The sequence below is a fragment of the Bufo gargarizans genome, chromosome 5 (genome assembly GCF_014858855.1).
Source record: "Bufo gargarizans isolate SCDJY-AF-19 chromosome 5, ASM1485885v1, whole genome shotgun sequence".
NCBI classification, from domain to species: Eukaryota; Metazoa; Chordata; class Amphibia; order Anura; family Bufonidae; genus Bufo; species Bufo gargarizans.
Genome location: NC_058084.1, coordinates 88,976,167 through 88,995,733, shown reverse-complemented (window position 1 = coordinate 88,995,733; position 19,567 = coordinate 88,976,167). Strand labels below are relative to the sequence as shown.

Sequence of the window (19,567 nt, the reverse complement as noted above, 5' to 3'; positions counted from 1 at the left end):
AACACATGTGGCCTCTGGATGTCCTGCACATATCACTGAGCTGTTAGTGTTCCTCGTATCACTGCTAGAGGTGACATATGCAATGGCTCCCCAGATCATCACACCAGTAGTAGGAGAATGTGTCGCTCCACAGCAACGGCAGGACTGAAGCTCTCACCACGAGGCCTCCATAGTCAAACCTGATCTTCTTGAAATCCCAAACAGAACCTGGATTAGTCACTAAACAGGATAAGGTTCAATTCCGTAGCAGTTCAGGTTTTTTGTTCACTACATCACTGCAAATGAAGGAGGTAGTGGCTGGCTGACAACGGCCGGACACGTAATGAGCACCATGACACCAAATTTCCTTCTGTTAAAGGGGTTGTCCGGGTTCAGAGCTGAACCCGGACATCCCTCCATTTTCACCCCGGAAGCCCCCCTGACATGAGCATCGGAGCAGTTCATGCTTCGATGCTCTCCTTTGCCCTGCGCTAAATCGCGCAGGGCAAAGGCATTTTTAGGAGTTCCGGTGACGTACCGGGGCTCTCCATGGGGCTGACAGGAACCCCGGTGACGTCACCATCACTGAAGGGCGGGATTTAGCTCTGCCCTAGCCAGTAAAATGGCTAGGCAGAGCTAAAGCCCGCCCCTCAGAGCCGGTGACGTCACCGAACACACTGCCGGGCGGAAGTTACCGCTCGGCAGTGTGTTATTGAAAACAAAAGAGCCCGTGACCTGCGCGGTTTAGCGCAGGGCACGGGAGCGCATCGGAGCATGAGATGCTCCGATGCTAGGCTCGGGGGGGCTGCCGGGGTGAAAATAAGGGTATGTCCAGGTTCAGCTCTGAACCCGGACAACCCCTTTAAGCATCTAGAAATGGTCCAGGCAGAGGCAGGGGTGTGAAATGAAGGTGCCTCCGGTATCAGCGGATCAATCAATCCTCTCTACTGGTGGTCTGTCTGGAGCCCGTTCTCTGCTTGTTTGTGCCCTCGTGTAACCACTGCTCCTAACAGCTAGGTCAAAAAGGCCTAGATGGCAGGCAATTAATCGAAACAACGATCCTGCTTCTTTCAGTCCGGTGATGCACTTCCTCTCAAAGCCTTTCAATTGAGCAAAATGTCTGAGTGCATTGTAGAGGCATGTCTACCAGTCAACGATCTCCCACCAAGAGGTACATTACCGAAAAATAGCCTCTGAGAGCCTTTTTATACAACAGATTTTACACCCTTTTGTGGCAAGGCCCAGCGTCGTATGCGACCACACCTGTAATCATTTACATATCTGCCTGAGACATAACTGGATGCCGAGTTCTCCAGCATCTCGCCAACATCTCTTTTTTGATAGTGTATTATGTAGATTTGAATTTAGGGCCTTCGCTACCATTTCATTGTCCACATGATGTCTCTCAAAAATGGTCATGTTCACATTATGGGGTAATGACAACACTAAAATGTACAGCAAATAGCTACGCTCAGGCCATAGTATATAGGTTAGGGGTAAAGCTTACATTAAAACCATTGTGTTTCTGCATGTGCTTATCCGGTCATCACAAAGGAATTTATACAGTATAAGGGCGTGAGTGGTCTAGCACAAGCCTCTCCACAGAATCATCTTGACTTAAAGGGGTTGTCCTGCCATGTGTATTGATGATCTACCCTCAGGACAGGTCATCAGTATCTGATCGGTGGGGGTCTGACACCCTGCACCTCAGTGTTCAGCTGTTTGAAGAGGAGGCTGTGCTCCATTACACTATGCGTCGTCTCCTCTGGAGCGATGGCATACTGTAATTACAAGTACTCGCTCCAATCACCTGAACTTCCCAGTACTTGTCATTATAGTGCACCGCCGAAACTTCCGAGACAACGGGCAGTGTAATAAACAGGAAGCGGCCCTCACATGGAATGCTGCCTCCTGTTTAAACAGCTGATCGGCGGGGGTGCCAGGTGTCTGTTCCCCACCGATATGATATTGGTGACCTATCCTGAGGTTATTGTAGTCCATATGGCACATCCAGCTGGCAAGGGGTCCTGGCACTTACCGGTCTTCCATACCTATAGATCTAAAGATTAGGTAAATCTTTTGGGGTTTTCTGGAACTGTAATGAAGCCTATGAATATAGGCTAGGCCGTTGCTCTATGATCGGTGGGATCCACCTCCTGCCTATGCCGCGGGTAAGATTGTTTGGGCCATGGTGCTCACCTACTCTTTTTTTTTCATCTCGGGCATAGTGGGCCGTGCCTGGTACTGCAGCTCCCAACAGGTCAGTCCAATTCAACTGAAGCCCCCGTGTGAATATACCCTAACAAACAAATTTGGATCTAGCCCAAATAGTATACAGAAGAAATGGTCATCTTCTACCTGTACAGTTTTGTTACATAATATGTCGTGGACCCTGCCCCAGTTGCCCTTATCAGGTGATTTCCCTGTCAGAAATGTATTTATTGGGATCATTTTCAGGTTTTATGAGCAAATAGTCATATTGATGCCCTTTTGACTACTGCATATTATTCCTTTCAGATGATAAGCACTCTTCAAGTATTATATGTTAGTAACATAGTACATAAGGCCGAAAAAAAGACATCTGTCCATCCAGTTCGGCCTGTTATCCTTTAAGTTGACCCTGTGAGGTAGAAGCCAATTTTCCTCACTTTAGGGGAAAAAAATTCCTTCCCGACTCCAATCGGGCAATGAGAACGCCCTGAATCAACGATCTCTCTCTAGTAGCTATAGCCTGTAATATTGTTACGCTCCAGAAATACATCCAGGCCCAGCTTGAACTCTTTTATTGTACTCACCATCACCACCTCCTCAGGCAGAGAGCTCCATAGTCTCACTGCTCTTACCGTAAAGAATCCTCTTCTATGTTTGTGTACAAACCTTCTTCCCTCCAGACACAGAGGATGTCCCCTCGTCACAGTCACAGTCCTGGGGATAAATAGATGATGGGAGAGATCTCTGTACTGACCCCTGATATATTTATACATAGTAATTAGATCTCCTCTGTCGTGTTTTTTCTAAAGTGAATAACCCTAATTTTGATAATCTTTCAGCGTACTGTAGTTGCCCCATTCCAGTTATTACTTCAGTTGCCCTCCTCTGAACCCTCTCCAGCTCTGCTAATGTCTGCCTTGTTCACAGGAGCCCAGAACTGTACACAGTACTCCACGTGTGGTCCGACTAGTGATTTGTAAAGTGGCAGGACTATGTTCTCATCACGGGCATCTATGCCCCTTTTTAATGCAACCCATTATCTTATTGGCCTTGGCAGCAGCCTCCTGACACTGGTTTCTACAGCTTAGTTTGCTGTTCAGTGTTACCCAGTGTTTTACCATTTAGTATGTACGGGTGACTTGCATTATTCCTAGTAGTTTGTATTATAGTTATGTCTGTATATCGTATGTGCATAACTTTACATTTGTCAGTGTTAAACCTCATCTGCCACTTCTCTGCCCAAGCCTCCAATCTATCCAGATCCCTCTGTAGTAGTATACTGTCCTCTTTCTTCCGTGTTAATTACTTTACACAGTTTAGTGTTATCTGCAAACATTTATATTTTACTGTACAAGTCTTGTTTCTACAAGATCATTAATATATATATTGAAAAGAATAGGGCCCAATACTGACCCCTGTGGTACCCCACTAGTGACAGTGACACGTACGTACCATTAATAACCACCCTCTGTTTGTTTTCTATCACTGAGCCAGTTTCTTACCCACATACAGACATTTTCTCCCAGTCCGGGCATTCTCATTTTGTATACTAACCTTTTATGCGGTACAGTGTCAAATGCTTTGGAAAAGTCCAGATGTACGATATTCATTGATTCGCCGCTGTCAAGGCTAGAACTTACCTCCTCATAGTAACTGATTAAATTAGTTTGAAGTGACCGATCCCTCATGAGGCCATGCTGATATGGCGTTATTTGCTTATTTTTATTGACGTACTCCAAGATAGCATCTCTTAGAAAACCTTCAAACTGTTTACCCACGACTGATGTTAAACTTACCGGCCTATAGTTTCCGGGCTCTGTTTTTGGACCCTTTTTGAAAATTGGCACCACATTTGCTATGCGCCAATCCTGTGGAACACTCCCTGTCAGTATAGAGTCCCTAAATATCTAAAATAAGGGTCTGGCTATGACACTACTTAATTCGCTTAGGATATGGGGGTGTATGCCATCTGGTCCTGGCGATTTGTCTGTTTTTAATCTTTTTAAAGGGACACTGTCACCTGGATTTCACTTTACTGAACTATTAACATCACCACATCAGTCTCCACGATTTACTTTAAAATATGCTAGTATTACTGCCCTGTGTCTTGTAATTTTTCTATAAAATCGATGTTATTAATATGCTAATTACCTCAATAAGGAACCCAAGGGGCTGTCCCTCCGGCCATTGGAGCCCATTATCTTGGAGCCCAGCTCCGCCCAACTGCTAATTTATTCACTGCTAATCGCCTATGTAATGTGTTTGTTGCGCCCGAAATCTCGCACATGCGCCGTGGACATCGGCATCGGCCTCACAGAACTAAGTGCGCATGCGCCTGCTTTGCTCAACCCGGAAATGCACGAGATTTCGGGCGCAACAAACACATTATGTTGGCGATGAGCAGTGAATAAATTAACAGTGGGGCGGTGCTGGGCTTCAAGATAATGGGCTCGGCTGGGCTCCAACGGCCGGAGGGACAGCCCCTTGGGCTCCTTATTGAGGTAATTAGCATATTAATAAAAGCGATTTTGTAGACAATTACAAGACACATTGCAGTAATACTAGTATATTTTAATATAAATCGTGGAGACTGATGTGGTGATAATAGCTCAGTAAGTGAAATCCAGGTGACAGTGTCTCTTTAAGATGCCGCTGTACTTCTTCCTGGGTCAGACAGGGCACTTTTATTGGGGAATTTACTTTTACATTCTGCATTTCATCTGAGAGTCTATTTTCCTCAGTGAATGCAGTGGAGAAAAAAAAAAAAATAAGCTTTGCTTTCTCCTCATCGCTCTCTTCAACTCCCACCTCATTACTCTGTAGAGGGCCGACACCTTCAGATTTATACTTTTTACCATTTATATAATTGAAGAACATTTTAGGGTTGGTTTTGCTCTCTTTGGCAATTAATCTCTAGGTCTCTAGTTTGGCTACTTTTTATTTGTTTTTTACATATTAATTTTTTTTCCTAATAGTTTTTTAGTGCTTCCTCGCTACCCTCCTGTTTTAGTGATTTTTAAATGCTTTCTTTTTGTCATTTATTGCTTTCTTTACAGTTCTATTTATCCACATTTGTTTTTTCTTGTTTCTTAACCTTAAGGTATGTACCTCTCACAACTAGATTTTAGGATGCTTTTAAAAATTATTCCATTTTGTGGCTGTATTTTTGAGGACTTTGTCCAAGTTAGTTAGGCCTATGGCCTCTCTTAGTTGGCTAAATATATTTTTTTTTGAAGTTTGGTATTTTTGTTCCTCCCTGAAGAAACACTCTTTTGAATTACAATTGGTCACTATTTCCCAGGTGTCCCCCCCAACCTGCACATCTGTTGTTCTGTCAGGTCTATTGGTTAATACTAAGTCCAGTATGGCTGTCCCTCTAGTCGGGTCCTGAACCAGTTGGGAAAGGTACTATATTTTTCGCTTTATAAGACTCACTTTTTTCCCCTCCAAAGTGGAGGGAAAAAGTCAGTGCGTCTTATAAGCGAAAGGTGACCATGTTTTTGTGCGCTGCAGCAGCTCAGGAGCTCTCACTAATGGCTCCTGAGCTGCCATGAAAATGTAGGAGAGCGGGTGGGCGCACTGGACTTATTGCAGGCGGGAGGACATGTACTGGGTGGGAGTGAGTTAGCGCAGGCTGGCAGCACTTAGCCTTCAGTAAAGCCTCCAGCCCGCTCATTGCGGCACTAAGCAGCACCTTGGGCAGGCTGGCGGCTTTACTGAATGCTTAGTGATGCCGGCAGCCTTGGCTTCCATTTCATTCATTAATGCGCTACACTGCACTATCGTTGGGCGGGCAAGTCCTTCCACTCACCACAGTAGGATCCCCTTCTCTGTGCTGCCTTCTGTGCTGATTGGTGGTGAGCGCGTCCTGTTTCCCCTGCCTCCACCAATCAGCTCCCTACATTTCTTGCGCCATATGACCTCCCCCCTGTCCTGGTACCGTAGATTACTGCCTAAGTCCCATGGTGAGGACAGTTCAGGGGCAATATACGGTACCCTAATGAAAAATATGTGCCAAATATGACTATAACTACCCTCATCCATAGGAATCCACCCATGTACCACAGTATATGGGTGGATTCCTATTGATGAGGGGGGTTATAATCCCATAACGGTGTCATCCACAGATCCCCCATAATGGTGTCATCCACAGATCCCCCATAACGGTGTCATCCACAGATCCCCCATAACGGTGTCATCCACAGATCCCCCATAACGGTGTCATCCACAGATCCCCCCATAACAGGGTGTCACCCACAGATCCCCCATAACAGGGTGTCGTCCACAGATCCCCCCCCCTCCCATAACAGGGTGTCGTCCACAGATCCATCCCCCCCCCTCCCATAACAGGGTGTCGTCCACAGATCCCCCCCCCCCCCCTCCCATAACAGGGTGTCGTCCACAGATCTCCCCCCCCCCCCCATAACAGGGTGTCGTCCACAGATCCCCCCCCCACACATAACAGGGTGTCGTCCACAGATCCCCCCCCCCCCCAATAACAGGGTGTCGTCCACAGATTCCCCCCCCCCCCCCCAATAACAGGGTGTCATCCACAGATCCCCCCCCCCCCCCCCCCCAATAACAGGGTGTCATCCACAGATCCTCCCATAAAAGTTCATCATCCACAGACCACCATTAGTTCAAAACCCACCAAAAGCACACCTTTTGGTTAAAAAAAAATTTTCTTTCTTATTTTCCTCCTCAAAAGCCTAGGTGCGTCTTATAAAGCGAAAAATACAGTAATTGTCTTTGGTTATTGCCAAGAACCTGTTTCCTTTGAGATATATACAGCTTTCAGTTTCCCAGTCTATATCTGGGTAGTTGAAGTCCCCCATAATAACCACCTCATTATGATTTGCCGCCTCGTCTATGTCGTTTAGTAGTAAATTTTCTGTGGACTCTTTTATTTTATTATTGTTTTTGCCTCCATGTATTTCTACCCATAGTGACTCCACATGTTCATGTCCCTCACTTATATCTTCTCAGACTGTGGTCTTTAGACCGGACTTTACATAAAGGCAGACCCCTCCCCCTCTCCGGTTTTAACGATCCTTTCTAAACAGACTGTGGCCCTGTACATTAACTGCCCAGTCATAGCTATCATCCAGCCATGTCTCAGTTATTCCCACTATGTCATAGTCCTCCTCACACATCACTAATTCCAGCTCCCCAGTTTTATTAGTCAGGCTTCTGACATTAGTATACATACAATTAAGAGGTTTATATATATATATATATATATATATATATATATATATATATATATATATATATATATATATATATATATATATATATATATATATAATTTTTTTTTTACCCTACACCTTTCCTTCCGAACTGTTCTAGTTCCTCCTTCCATTCCTCCCTCAGTTCCATTACCTTGCCCCTGGTCTCTTTCTTCCCATCCTTTATTTTTAAATCAGATAATCTTTTATTATCAAATCTTTTTCCCGTTTTCATCATCAAATGACAGTCAAATCAAATCAAATATTCGGTCATCAAAAGACAGCATGTACAAAAGACGAGTACAAAATATTACATATGCACATTTTACATAATATACTTCCTATGACCATATGACATCGTAGGAATATACACATTAGATCCAGATCTTTATTCATCTAATTGTTTTCTCCCTCAACAAACATCCTTATAAACAGCCCCCCCCCCACCCCTCCCAAACATTCCAAGAGCAGGCCATCATTGCAATAAGAGCATAACTACCTCCAGATTCTACGTCTCCTCATTCTATCGGCACCAGTTCGATTGGACTCAAAAAACAATACAGGCTATGAGCCCCAAGTAAGTAGACTCCCACACAGACATAGCACTCAGTCCACATTCACATATCACACAGCAGACGCCAACAGTCATACACCACACAGTCCACCAGACACCAGGATGTACACAGTCACTTCCCCAGATCAGCCTTACCGGGCAATCAAAGCACTCCTCGTCAATGCTAGCCAAGGACTACAGCATCCCGATCTATCTATCCAGCTACCCCAAATAGCCTCAAATTTAGACAAGCATTTTCTTTTCTGGTACACACCCCTCTCAAGACGCACTACCACATTCATTCTAGCAACATACTCCGGTACTGCCGGGGGTATCCCCTGTATCCATTTTGCCGCAACAGTCTTCCTCGCCTGATAGAGCATCCTTTCTATTCCCGTAGCTACTGTAGACTGCAAATTGTCCTCTGGCAGTATACCCAGAATACATATTCTTGGATCCATTTTAAATTTAGTACTATGTACCTTGTTAATAAGATGTAGTATTGCTCTCCAATAAGAGGTCAATGAAGGGCATGACCATAACATATGCAGAAGATCAGCTCCGACGCTGCCACATTTCGGACAATTGGGACTATCCCTGCAACCCACTTTATGCAGAAATACCGGAGTCCTATATACCCTGTGCACTAGATACAGCTGGGAGAGACGTGCCGCCTCACTAAGAGATAGATCAGGAGTAAGCGCCACTATCTCTGACCATTGCGCATCTGTAAGCCCACCCAAATCTTTCTCCCATTGCTGCCTACATTTTAACGGATATCCCTTAAGAAAATCTTCTAGCAAGGCTTGATACATCACGGAGATTGCCCCTTTCACCGAACCAGCAGCCACCACCGTGTTTAGCGCATGAGTGGATGTGAACACTATTGGGGCCACTTTAGCCTGAGCGTCTAGTGCATGCCTGAGCTGAAGATATCTATAGAACTGCGAGGAAGGAAGCCCAAACTCCGAGCACAACTGTTGATATTGCTTCAATACCCCACCTGAGAAGATATGACCCAAATTCCATACTCCCTTGTTATTCCACCCAGAGAACCCAGTTAGACCTTCCAACTCTGGCAGTGCTGGGTTCCTCCAAATAGGCGAGATATTGACATATCCCTCTAATCCCAAGATATGTTTGGTCTTACACCAGACTTTCCTCATGAGCACTAGTATTGGGATACGCCCCACATCTTCCTTTACCCTACCTTCAACGGCCGTCAATGGGGGAGATCTATTCGATGCCCACTCCATCAATCGTCCACTCCTCATACCTGGGCTACCCCCCACTCCCCACCCCTTAAAATGCTGCAGTTGGGCCGATAGAAAATAGAGTAAAGGGTTGGGCAGAGCAAGACCCCCTGCATCTTTGTTCCTCTGTAACGTCTCATACTTTATCCTCCCCCTATTACTTTTCCACAGAAAAAAACGAAACAGTCGTAAAATTTTGTGAAAGTAATGCACGGGAATCCAAACAGGGGAGTTGTGCAGGACATAAAGCAATTGCGGCATAAGGATCATTTTCAACAAATTTCCCCTTCCTATCATCGACAGAGGCAGTTTATGCCACACTGTGATCTTATGTTTGAATTTCTCCAACAAGGGTAGGAGGTTACTAGTAATATAATCTGCAGGGTTCATGGACACTATTACCCCAAGATACTTAAAGGATTGCACCACCTTAAGACCGGAGAAGACAGCAGAACGTGACGGTACTTGAGAGGATACTGGAAGAATAACTGACTTATCCCAGTTTTTCTTCCCATCCTTTAACGTAATTACCCTACCCCCCCAGTCCCTAGTTTAAGCACTCCTCCAACCTTCTAGCCATCTTTCCTCCAAACACAGCTGCCCCTTCCCCATTGAGGTGCAGCCCTTCCCTACGATGGAGCCTGTAGCTGATAGAGAAGTCGGCCCAGTTCTCCAGGAACCCAAACCCCTCCTTCCTACACCAGTTGTTTACCTCCCTAATCTCCCGCTGCTTTTCTTGTGTGGCTCGTGGTACAGGTAGTATTTCGGAAAACACTACCTTTTGAGGTCCTTGCCGTAAGCTTTTGACCTAAATCCCTAAAATTAATTTTTAAGGACTCTCCACATTCCTCTAACTTTGTCATTGGTTCCGATATGGACCATGACCGCTGGATCTTCTCCAGCCCCTCCCAGTAATCTGTCAACCCGATCCGCAATGTGTCGAACTCTAACACCAGGAAGACAACACACCGTTAGGGTGATCTGTCAAAAAAACTGGGATCATCTATCTGTACCCCTAATAATTGAGCCTCCCACTACCAGCACCTGTATGGCCTGCCCTGCTCTCCTGGTCCCCTGCTTACTGGTGCTGACATTCCCCTGACTGGCAGAGGAACAGTCTGGCTGCAGCAGTGCTGTCCCTGAACCGACATCCCCCTCATCTGCCAATCTTGCAAACTTGTTGGGGTGTGTCAGATCAGGGCTAGCCTCCCTGGCACTCTTTCCTCTACCCCGCTTTCTGTTATCCAGCTAGCTACCTCACTTTCCTGAGCCTCCTCGCTACCACCCTCCCCCACATCTAGAGTGCTTGCTCAGTGAGCAGCAAACTCTTTTTTTCCAAATTGTCAAAGCTTCTCGGTGTTGAAACTCGCCCGGTTAGATACACGATGTGCTATTCTAAGCTGGCAATTTTCTCACATTTTGAACAAAGATATGCACCCTTGAATGGCTGTTCCAGGACTGCATACATTAGACAAGATGTGCACTGGACTGCGCTGTCAATAATGGAACACATACTAAATGGGGATTACGCGAGAAAAAATAAAATATAGTGCAGTGATAAGAATCTAACTTGCTGTAGTCCCTGAATCTGAAGTCACGTAATCTAAAGTCACACACCTAATACAAACACACACTGGAAATCAAACACGCGAACGCTCACAAACTCGCGTTGTTTGTCTGCTTTTGTATAAGTGCAGCTCTCAAAACAGACAGATTTTTTTTCCTCTGGATTCAAATGACTGAGCTGCCCTCAAGACTGGCTATTTAACTTCTCCTAATTAGAGAGGCACACCCTAGTTACTCACCTGTGCAACACCCTGGAGTAGGAAGATAAAAAATAAAAAATAAATGTAATCACAGTATACTCTCAGCTGCTATGAAGTAAACCTGGCAGCAAAAGCAAGTCAGTGTATAAACTAGACTACACTGCTCTGACTTGGTGTAGAGTACAATAAAGTCCGGCACAGCCACTCAGCAATGCACACAAATAATTTAGCTCTAACAGATGCTCCCTAACATAATGTAAAGTCACACACTTAATACAAACACACACTTCAAATCAAACACTCGAACGCTCACAAACTCGCGTTGTTTGTCTGCTTGTATAAGTGCAGCTCTCAAACCAGACTGCTTTTTTTCCTCCGGATTCAAAGGGACTTGCTTTTGAAAGCCAAGTGACTGACCACCAGAACTTAAAGCAAAGATCCTTTTTTTATTGATTTCGTATTCTCTGGATGAGTTGTTCTGAAGTAGCTGTGGCACCTCAACTACATCTCGGTTCGTTGTGTAGTGGACAGAGGCGGTTACAGCAGCACTGTTCTCATTCACTCCAGTGGGAGCAGTGCAGCAGTAACCAGCTCCATCCACAGTAGATGGAGTTGTGTACTTTAAACGCAACGCTGGAGCTTCTCCCAAACAGCTGATTGGCAAGCATGTGGGTTGTTGGATCGCTGCCAAAAAGAAAAGATATTGATGGTCTATTCTAAGTAGACCCTGGATCTCCCCCATGCATTCCTCGGCAGCTGTGCGATGCACTGCAGTCAGCATGGCTCCAGATGTGTGACAACCCACCGGGACCTTATTTAGTCACTCCCTGCCCGTCTAGCTGCTGTCTGTGCTGCACACGTCGGTTACTAAGGATATTAGCTGGTGGTCATAATAATGTAACTGGGCTGTGTAGATCAGTCAAGATCTGGCCATAGTGGATGTGAGAGAGAGAAATTGTAAGCCTCCCAGAGGACACCTGCCTGGCATAATTTATCTGATATGATATTGGGGTGGGGCTTAGTGGCTGTCTCGGAGTAAGCCAGCCAAATAGCTGATATAGAGTCAGTGAAAAGTGTCTATCCCTGCAGCATATTAATCATCTAGCCTGAGCCATGAGTCAGAGGCACCCCACAACATTAAGTTAATCCACTGCAGGTTGCACAGTCAAAGAATCCAGGAACTCTTACACCTAGAATTTGATATTCAAAAGGCCAATTTGACAGCATCCAATACCGTAAAAAAAAGGATCTTCTTTATGGCATGTCCAAAACACAGAAAAAAACACACCATTTAAAGGTCTTTGTCAGGCATAGATATTAAAGGGGTTCTGCAGTTTTTTAAACTGATGAGCTGTCCTCTGGATAGATCATCAGCATCTGATCGGCGTGGGTCTGACACCCGAGACCCCTGCCGATCAGTTGTTTGAGAAGGCAGCAGCGCTGGCAGTAGTGCCGCGGCCTTCTTTTTGTTTACTGCAGGCCCAGTGATGTCACGACTTGTATCACTGGCCTGGGCGCGGCTAAGCTCCATTAAAGTGAACAGAGCTTAGCCCCGCCCAGTCCATTGATACTAGTTGTGACGTCACTGGGCCTGCAGTAAACAGCGAGAAGGCCGCAGCACTACTGCTAGCTCCGCTGCCTTCTCAAACAGCTGATTGGCGGAGGTCCCAGGTGTCGGACCCCCGCCGACCAGATGCTGATCTATCCAGAGTATAGATCATCAGTTTAAAAAACCAGCAGAACCCTTTTAAATGTAAATACAAACTACTTAGCAACGCTTAATTGGTTCATCAATTACATATTGTGTACTCTTAGACCTGGTGAGAACCCCGATATACATCTTACATAACTTCTTTGACATATCACTAAAATTTACAACAAAAGTGCAATAAACATCATATTCATACCATAACTAAGGTCAGGTCCATGTGGATTTTGGTGAAATTCTTAATTTAAGGGGTTACCCACCTTATTGGATTTTTAATGTTGTATCAGAATCTTCATTCATTGTGCACAGCGCTGCGCATGCACTAGTTTCTATTGCAGTGAGTAGTAGTGTTCATTGGAGGCCACTGATGTATGGGTCTGGCGGCCTGCTTCTCATTCTAATGGTGCCTGTATCGGAAGCTACTGCACATACCCGGTGATCGAGAGAACCAATCGGTGTCTGCCTTGCTCCGTATCCAAGTCCTGAATGAAAAGCATTGGTGGCAGTCACAAATATTTCACTCTAATAAAAATAATTAAAAATACTTCTTTAACACTGCCTGCCCTGGAACTGATGCTAGTGACATGTCATCAGGATATATGCTTCTAGCATAGGTGGTGACCATGTGGACCTGTACAAGAGAATTGAGATTTAGGGTGACCACTTGGTAGCAGCAGAGCCTGTTGCGAAGCGGCTTCTCATGTCCATTGTGGTGCTGCCTAGCAAACATTGTCCTTGCATTTTGGATTTTGAAAGATTCCTTAAAGGGCATCTGTCAGCAGATTTGTACCTATGACACTGGCTGACCTGTTACATGTGCGCTTGGCAGCTGAAGGCGTCTGTGTTGGTCCTATGTTCATTGCTGAGAAAAAAGTTTTATATACAAATGAACCTCTAGGAGCAACGGGGGCGTTACCATTGCACCTAGAAGCTCAGCACTTTCTTCAACTGCTGCTCCCTCTGCACTTTGAGATGGTTAGGCATGATTACTTTTTTCACGCCTGGCCCTGTCAATCAAAATAGAGAGGGCACGGCATTTGCAGAGAGAGCAGAGCCTCTAGGTGTAACTGTAACGCCCCCGTTGCTCCTAGAGGCTCATTTGCATATATTAAAACATCATTTCTCTCAGCAATGCGGGCACATATGAAGATGGGACCAACACAGATGCGTTCAGCTGCCAAGTGCACATGTAACAGGTCAGCCCTTGGTGGTGAGGCACGTGACCAGACCCATCCATCAGTGGCCTCTATTGATTAACACTACTCAATACATTAGAAACTAGCGCTTGCGCAGTGCTCAATGAAAGAAGGTCTTGTTATAAAATTATGCGAGTTGATAGCACTTTCAGCAAAAATCTGATAAGGTGGACAACCCCGTTTAATGCAGAATTTCCCTAGAATCTCTAATTTACCACAAGACCTTACGCACACAACTGTTTTTATTTTTTTTTTTTTTTTTTACCTTGCATCCAATTTTGGATGCGGACCCATTCATTTCGATGGGGCGGCTGTCCGCATCCACATGTCCGCTTGTCCGTCCTGCAAAGAAACAGAACATGGCCTATGTCCTAATAGGCATTTTTTTTTTTTTTTACAAAGTGGCGCACATAAATTGCTGGATACACAGGGCCGGTATCCGACATGGTTTGCAGACTGCAAAATACATCACAGTGCCTGGGGCCCAAAATCTGAGCCCTGTGTGATCAAATGATCTTAAAGGGCTGATTAAACTAACCATTAGAAGTACTACTGCTGGTGCAGTCTAATGGCCTCTGACCGGTCATGCTGGGACTCGCTGCTTGGTTATGCAATGCAGTATTAAGTCAAGGCTGCAGATTACCTCCACGTTAGCATTAGTATGGACTAGACCGTCTCAGGCTCTGCCCCTCTCTGCTTCATCATACAAATGGTCAGCTGGAGGAGTGACTGTTGTATTTGGTATGTTAATTGCAGGGCGAGTAGGGGGCTGGCTGCGCTCACACATTGTGCCCTGCACCCAGGCCTGCGCCTCCTGCTGCCGTGCACATTGTTACACTACACCAGCCGGATTTGCTTTTCCTTGTGTGTGGATTTTCTGTGTTTGGCCTGCTGTTTGGCTCTGCTATCCTCCAGCGTGACTACCTCCCACCCCTCCTGGAGGCTGTACAGTAGTTTGCTCTGGTGATGTCGATAACCAAGCCTGTAACTTCCTTGTAGAAGCCGGTGTGACAGCAAGAGGAGGAGAGACTGCAGCCGAGCGGATTGCAATGGGGAATGCTCAAAAAAAGTTTTCTCCTAAGAAAGGGAATGAAAAGGAGGAGATGAACCAGACGCCCAGGCACAGCGCGGCAAGCACACCGAATGGGGTGAAGGAGAGCGGCAAAATCCTGGTCGAACAGCAGGGAAAACCCCAGCAGCGGGCTCGGAGCGGGAGCCAGGAAGCCAAGCTGTCATCACAGCCCCTTCCTCTTGCAGCACAGCTGAAAAATGAAGGCAACCAGCTTTTTAAGAACGGTCAGTTCGCCGAGGCGTCCATCAAGTACACAAAGGCCATCCAGAACCTCAAGAACACACGTAAGTCCTGATTGCCATAAATCAATAGTCCAAACCTCCCATGATATAGTCCTGCATGTGGTCTACCCTTATGTGCTGCTGCATGTGGCTTCTCATGCCTGCACTACCTGTGCTGTGCTACTGCAGTGGTAGCGGCGGCGTGTGCTGCAGTGCTGCCTCCTGGCACTCCTGCTAATAACGCTTATCTACACCTCTCCAGCTTCAGAGGACGCCGAAGAAATGGGGATCCTGTACTCTAACCGAGCGGCGTGCCACCTCAAGGACGGGAACTGCGCCCAGTGCATCGAGGACTGCAACAAGTAAGTTCTGGTTTACGCCAATGTCTGCGGAAAGGGTTAATCGCCCTGGCCACTAAGAAGCGCAAGGCTTGAACGTGCAATCACCTCGTGGTCCTCAAATGTCACAGGATCACTGGGATCAAAGGTCAGGGTGGGCGTGAGCGAGAATTCCCCATGTCACTGGGTGACTATGACTGATCTGTACGCCTCGGTGTGCTTGCCCCCCGTGCCTCCGCTCTGTACAGTGGTGTATAGTCATATCTGAGTCACATGGTAATGAAAAGGGTACGGCTGTGACTGGGTTGTTGGCATTCCTCGGATCTTGCTCAAGAAACACCCAGAATTCATCGGGGCATAGGCTATAAATGGATAGTCAGGAGGTCCATCCATCACTATATTGAGGTCAGCATGGGGCAGAGGCTGCTGCGAGGGTTAATTCCTGCAGGCTGTATATGTGTGTTAGGCCTGCATAGGTATGTACTCGCGTTCCACTTATAGGATGTTCTACCAGTTAATCGATCTGCGTTGTCGCTTTGTTGAAATGCAGGTCCGTCTGGTTTGCAGTTCTCAGGAACAATACGTAGATGTCCCGTAAAAGGTTCTGCGCTGTAGTTTTCCTCTTCGTGGTCACCCCTGCATTTAGGTTTGACTAGTATTGTGCCCCCCTAGATTGTAGGCATACGGCATGCAGGGTCAGACACATCCGCACAGGCTGATGATCTGTCAGGGGTAGCTCACACTGGAGGTTCACATCTACATGGAACTACACCAATATTCCATGTCCTCATCGCTTATGACTACCTGGCCACCTCTCTAGTTAGAGTGGCTGCGGGACACGGGTCGGGGTCCCCATTCTTAAGAGAGGTGATACTCTCAGAGGTGGGGGCAGCATCTAGCGGGCATTTATGGCAGCCATATATGACTGAGTCTGGAATATCCCTTTTAAAGGGATTTTCCTGTTTTATGTCATCAAAGAGAGAAAGGATCTTAATCATGGCAATCCCCAAATTAAGCTGGCCCTGCAATCGGCACAGGTCCGGCACAGGCTCGGACTGGCCCACAGGGATACAGGTGAATCCCCCGGTGGGCCCCTGAGCAAGGTGGTCCCCTAGTCTTCCACCCCCTGCACAGGTGGCAGATAACACAGTAGACGTACTGCACTACAGACATATATTCAGTGTACAGCACCTCCACCAGCCTGTGTCACTTGATAGATTACTAAAGAAGCTCCCCAGTGTATTATTATAGACGGGATCAGAGCTGAGATGGCTTCTAGGTATAGAGGAAAGCTGCCAGTGTCCTCTTCTCCCCAGTGTATTATTATAGATGGGATCAGAGCTGAGATGGCTTCTAGGTATAGAGGAAAGCTGCCAGTGTCCTCTTCTCCCCAGTGTATTATTATAGACGGGATCAGAGCGGAGATGGCTTCTAGGTATAGAGGAAAGCTGCCAGTGTCCTCTTCTCCCCAGTGTATTATTATAGACGGGATCAGAGCTGAGATGGCTTCTAGGTATAGAGGAAAGCTGCCAGTGTCCTCTTCTCCCCAGTGTATTATTATAGACTGGATCAGAGCGGAGATGGCTTCTAGGTATAGAGGAAAGCTGCCAGTGTCCTCTTCTCCCCAGTGTATTATTATAGACGGGATCAGAGCTGAGATGGCTTCTAGGTATAGAGGAAAGCTGCCAGTGTCCTCTTCTCCCCAGTGTATTATTATAGACGGGATCAGAGCTGAGATGGCTTCTAGGTATAGAGGAAAGCTGCCAGTGTCCTCTTCTCCCCAGTGTATTATTATAGATGGGATCAGAGCTGAGATGGCTTCTAGGTATAGGGGAAAGCTGCCAGTGTCCTCTTCTCCCCAGTGTATTATTATAGACGGGATCAGAGCGGAGATGGCTTCTAGGTATAGAGGAAAGCTGCCAGTGTCCTCTTCTCCCCAGTGTATTATTATAGACGGGATCAGAGCGGAGATGGCTTCTAGGTATAGGGGAAAGCTGCCAGTGTCCTCTTCTCCCCAGTGTATTATTATAGACGGGATCAGAGCTGAGATGGCTTCTAGGTATAGGGGAAAGCTGCCAGTGTCCTCTTCTCCCCAGTGTATTATTATAGACGGGATCAGAGCGGAGATGGCTTCTAGGTATAGAGGAAAGCTGCCAGTGTCCTCTTCTCCCCAGTGTATTATTATAGACGGGATCAGAGCTGAGATGGCTTCTAGGTATAGAGGAAAGCTGCCAGTGTCCTCTTCTCCCCAGTGTATTATTATAGATGGGATCAGAGCTGAGATGGCTTCTAGGTATAGAGGAAAGCTGCCAGTGTCCTCTTCTCCCCAGTGTATTATTATAGACGGGATCAGAGCTGAGATGGCTTCTAGGTATAGGGGAAAGCTGCCAGTGTCCTCTTCTCCCCAGTGTATTATTATAGACGGGATCAGAGCGGAGATGGCTTCTAGGTATAGGGGAAAGCTGCCAGTGTCCTCTTCTCCCCAGTGTATTATTATAGACGGGATCAGAGCGGAGATGGCTTCTAGGTATAGGGGAAAGCTGCCAGTGTCCTCTTCTCCCCAGTGTATTATTATAGACGGGATCAGAGCGGAGATGGCTTCTAGGTATAGAGGAAAGCTGCCAGTGTCCTCTTCTCCCCAGTGTATTATTATAGACGGGATCAGAGCTGAGATGGCTTCTAGGTATAGAGGAAAGCTGCCAGTGTCCTCTTCTCCCCAGTGTATTATTATAGACGGGATCAGAGCGGAGATGGCTTCTAGGTATAGGGGAAAGCTGCCAGTGTCCTCTTCTCCCCAGTGTATTATTATAGACGGGATCAGAGCTGAGATGGCTTCTAGGTATAGGGGAAAGCTGCCAGTGTCCTCTTCTCCCCAGTGTATTATTATAGACGGGATCAGAGCTGAGATGGCTTCTAGGTATAGAGGAAAGCTGCCAGTGTCCTCTTCTCCCCAGTGTATTATTATAGACTGGATCAGAGCGGAGATGGCTTCTAGGTATAGAGGAAAGCTGCCAGTGTCCTCTTCTCCCAGGACCGACCTTCTCAGAGTCACTGCAGGGGCCCCCATATTCAATCATCTGGTAGCATCTTCCTGCTGTGTGAGCAGGTAATATATGAAAGTATCCGTACAATGACCCCCAAAATATAGTTTACTGGTGGGCCCTAGGCACCCCAGTCTGACACTGCCCATGATGATCAGCTGTTAGCTCTGGGGCAAGTGTTAGCCACTACATAGTATGACACGGCTGGCATTTATGTAATGTACCAGCAGGTTGATCCCTCCAGAGCAGGAGCTACGGATACTTAAAGATTGTCGGCTGTTGCTTATATATGGGGGGTCTGGACCTGCATGTACCGCACCGGAGCATATAGGAATGGGTTCGCTCAGTGACATGGACCCCTGAAGGGGGTTTTCCGGGCATTTTATACTAATAACCTATCCACACGCTAGATCATAGTATTTGATAAGTCAGGGTCCAACACCCGGGACCCCCACTGATTAGCTGTTTGAGAAGGTACAGGGGCTTACAGTAGCGCCACAGCCTTCTTTCAGCTCATCAAGCACAGCGCTGTACATTGTATAGCTGTTGTTTTCAGTAGCGTATGGGCCATGTGACAGATGAATGTGAAGCAGTGGTACAGAGAGCGCCGCTGCCTTCTCAAACAGCGGAATGTCTGCGGTCTCATGTCGGACCCCCCACGATCATCTGTGAAGATGTCCGTGTGACATTTTATTTTTGCCCTTCGTGTGTCATCCGTATTCCACAGACACTGCTCAACTGTCTCCTGTCCATGGTCAGTGAAAAATGGACCAGAGACAGACACAACAACGATGCCATCCGTGTTGTGTCCGTTTTTTTTTCACAGACCCCTAGACTACATTGGCCGTGTTTGGTCCGCATCACGAACCAAAGTAGTGCATGTCGCTGTGATTTTATTTATTTTTTTCACTCACCCATTTTCAGTAAAAAAAATATTGATGTGTGAACAAACACCTGAAAATCAATGGGTCAGTGAAAAATGGAAATGTGAACAAGGCCTA

At 46.4% G+C, this 19,567-nt stretch overlaps 1 protein-coding gene across 2 annotated transcripts in view; it reads left to right on the top strand.

Annotated features, from left to right (window-relative positions):
* The window catches only part of SPAG1 (sperm associated antigen 1), a 126,430-nt gene that overhangs the window by 60,270 nt on the left and 46,593 nt on the right, over positions 1-19,567 (top strand). For both annotated transcript variants that reach the window (XM_044292842.1, XM_044292843.1), the window contains 2 exons: positions 14,894-15,250; positions 15,450-15,549. In XM_044292842.1, coding sequence (XP_044148777.1) covers positions 14,894-15,250; positions 15,450-15,549 — 457 coding nt within the window. The remainder of the gene's footprint in view (positions 1-14,893; positions 15,251-15,449; positions 15,550-19,567) is intronic.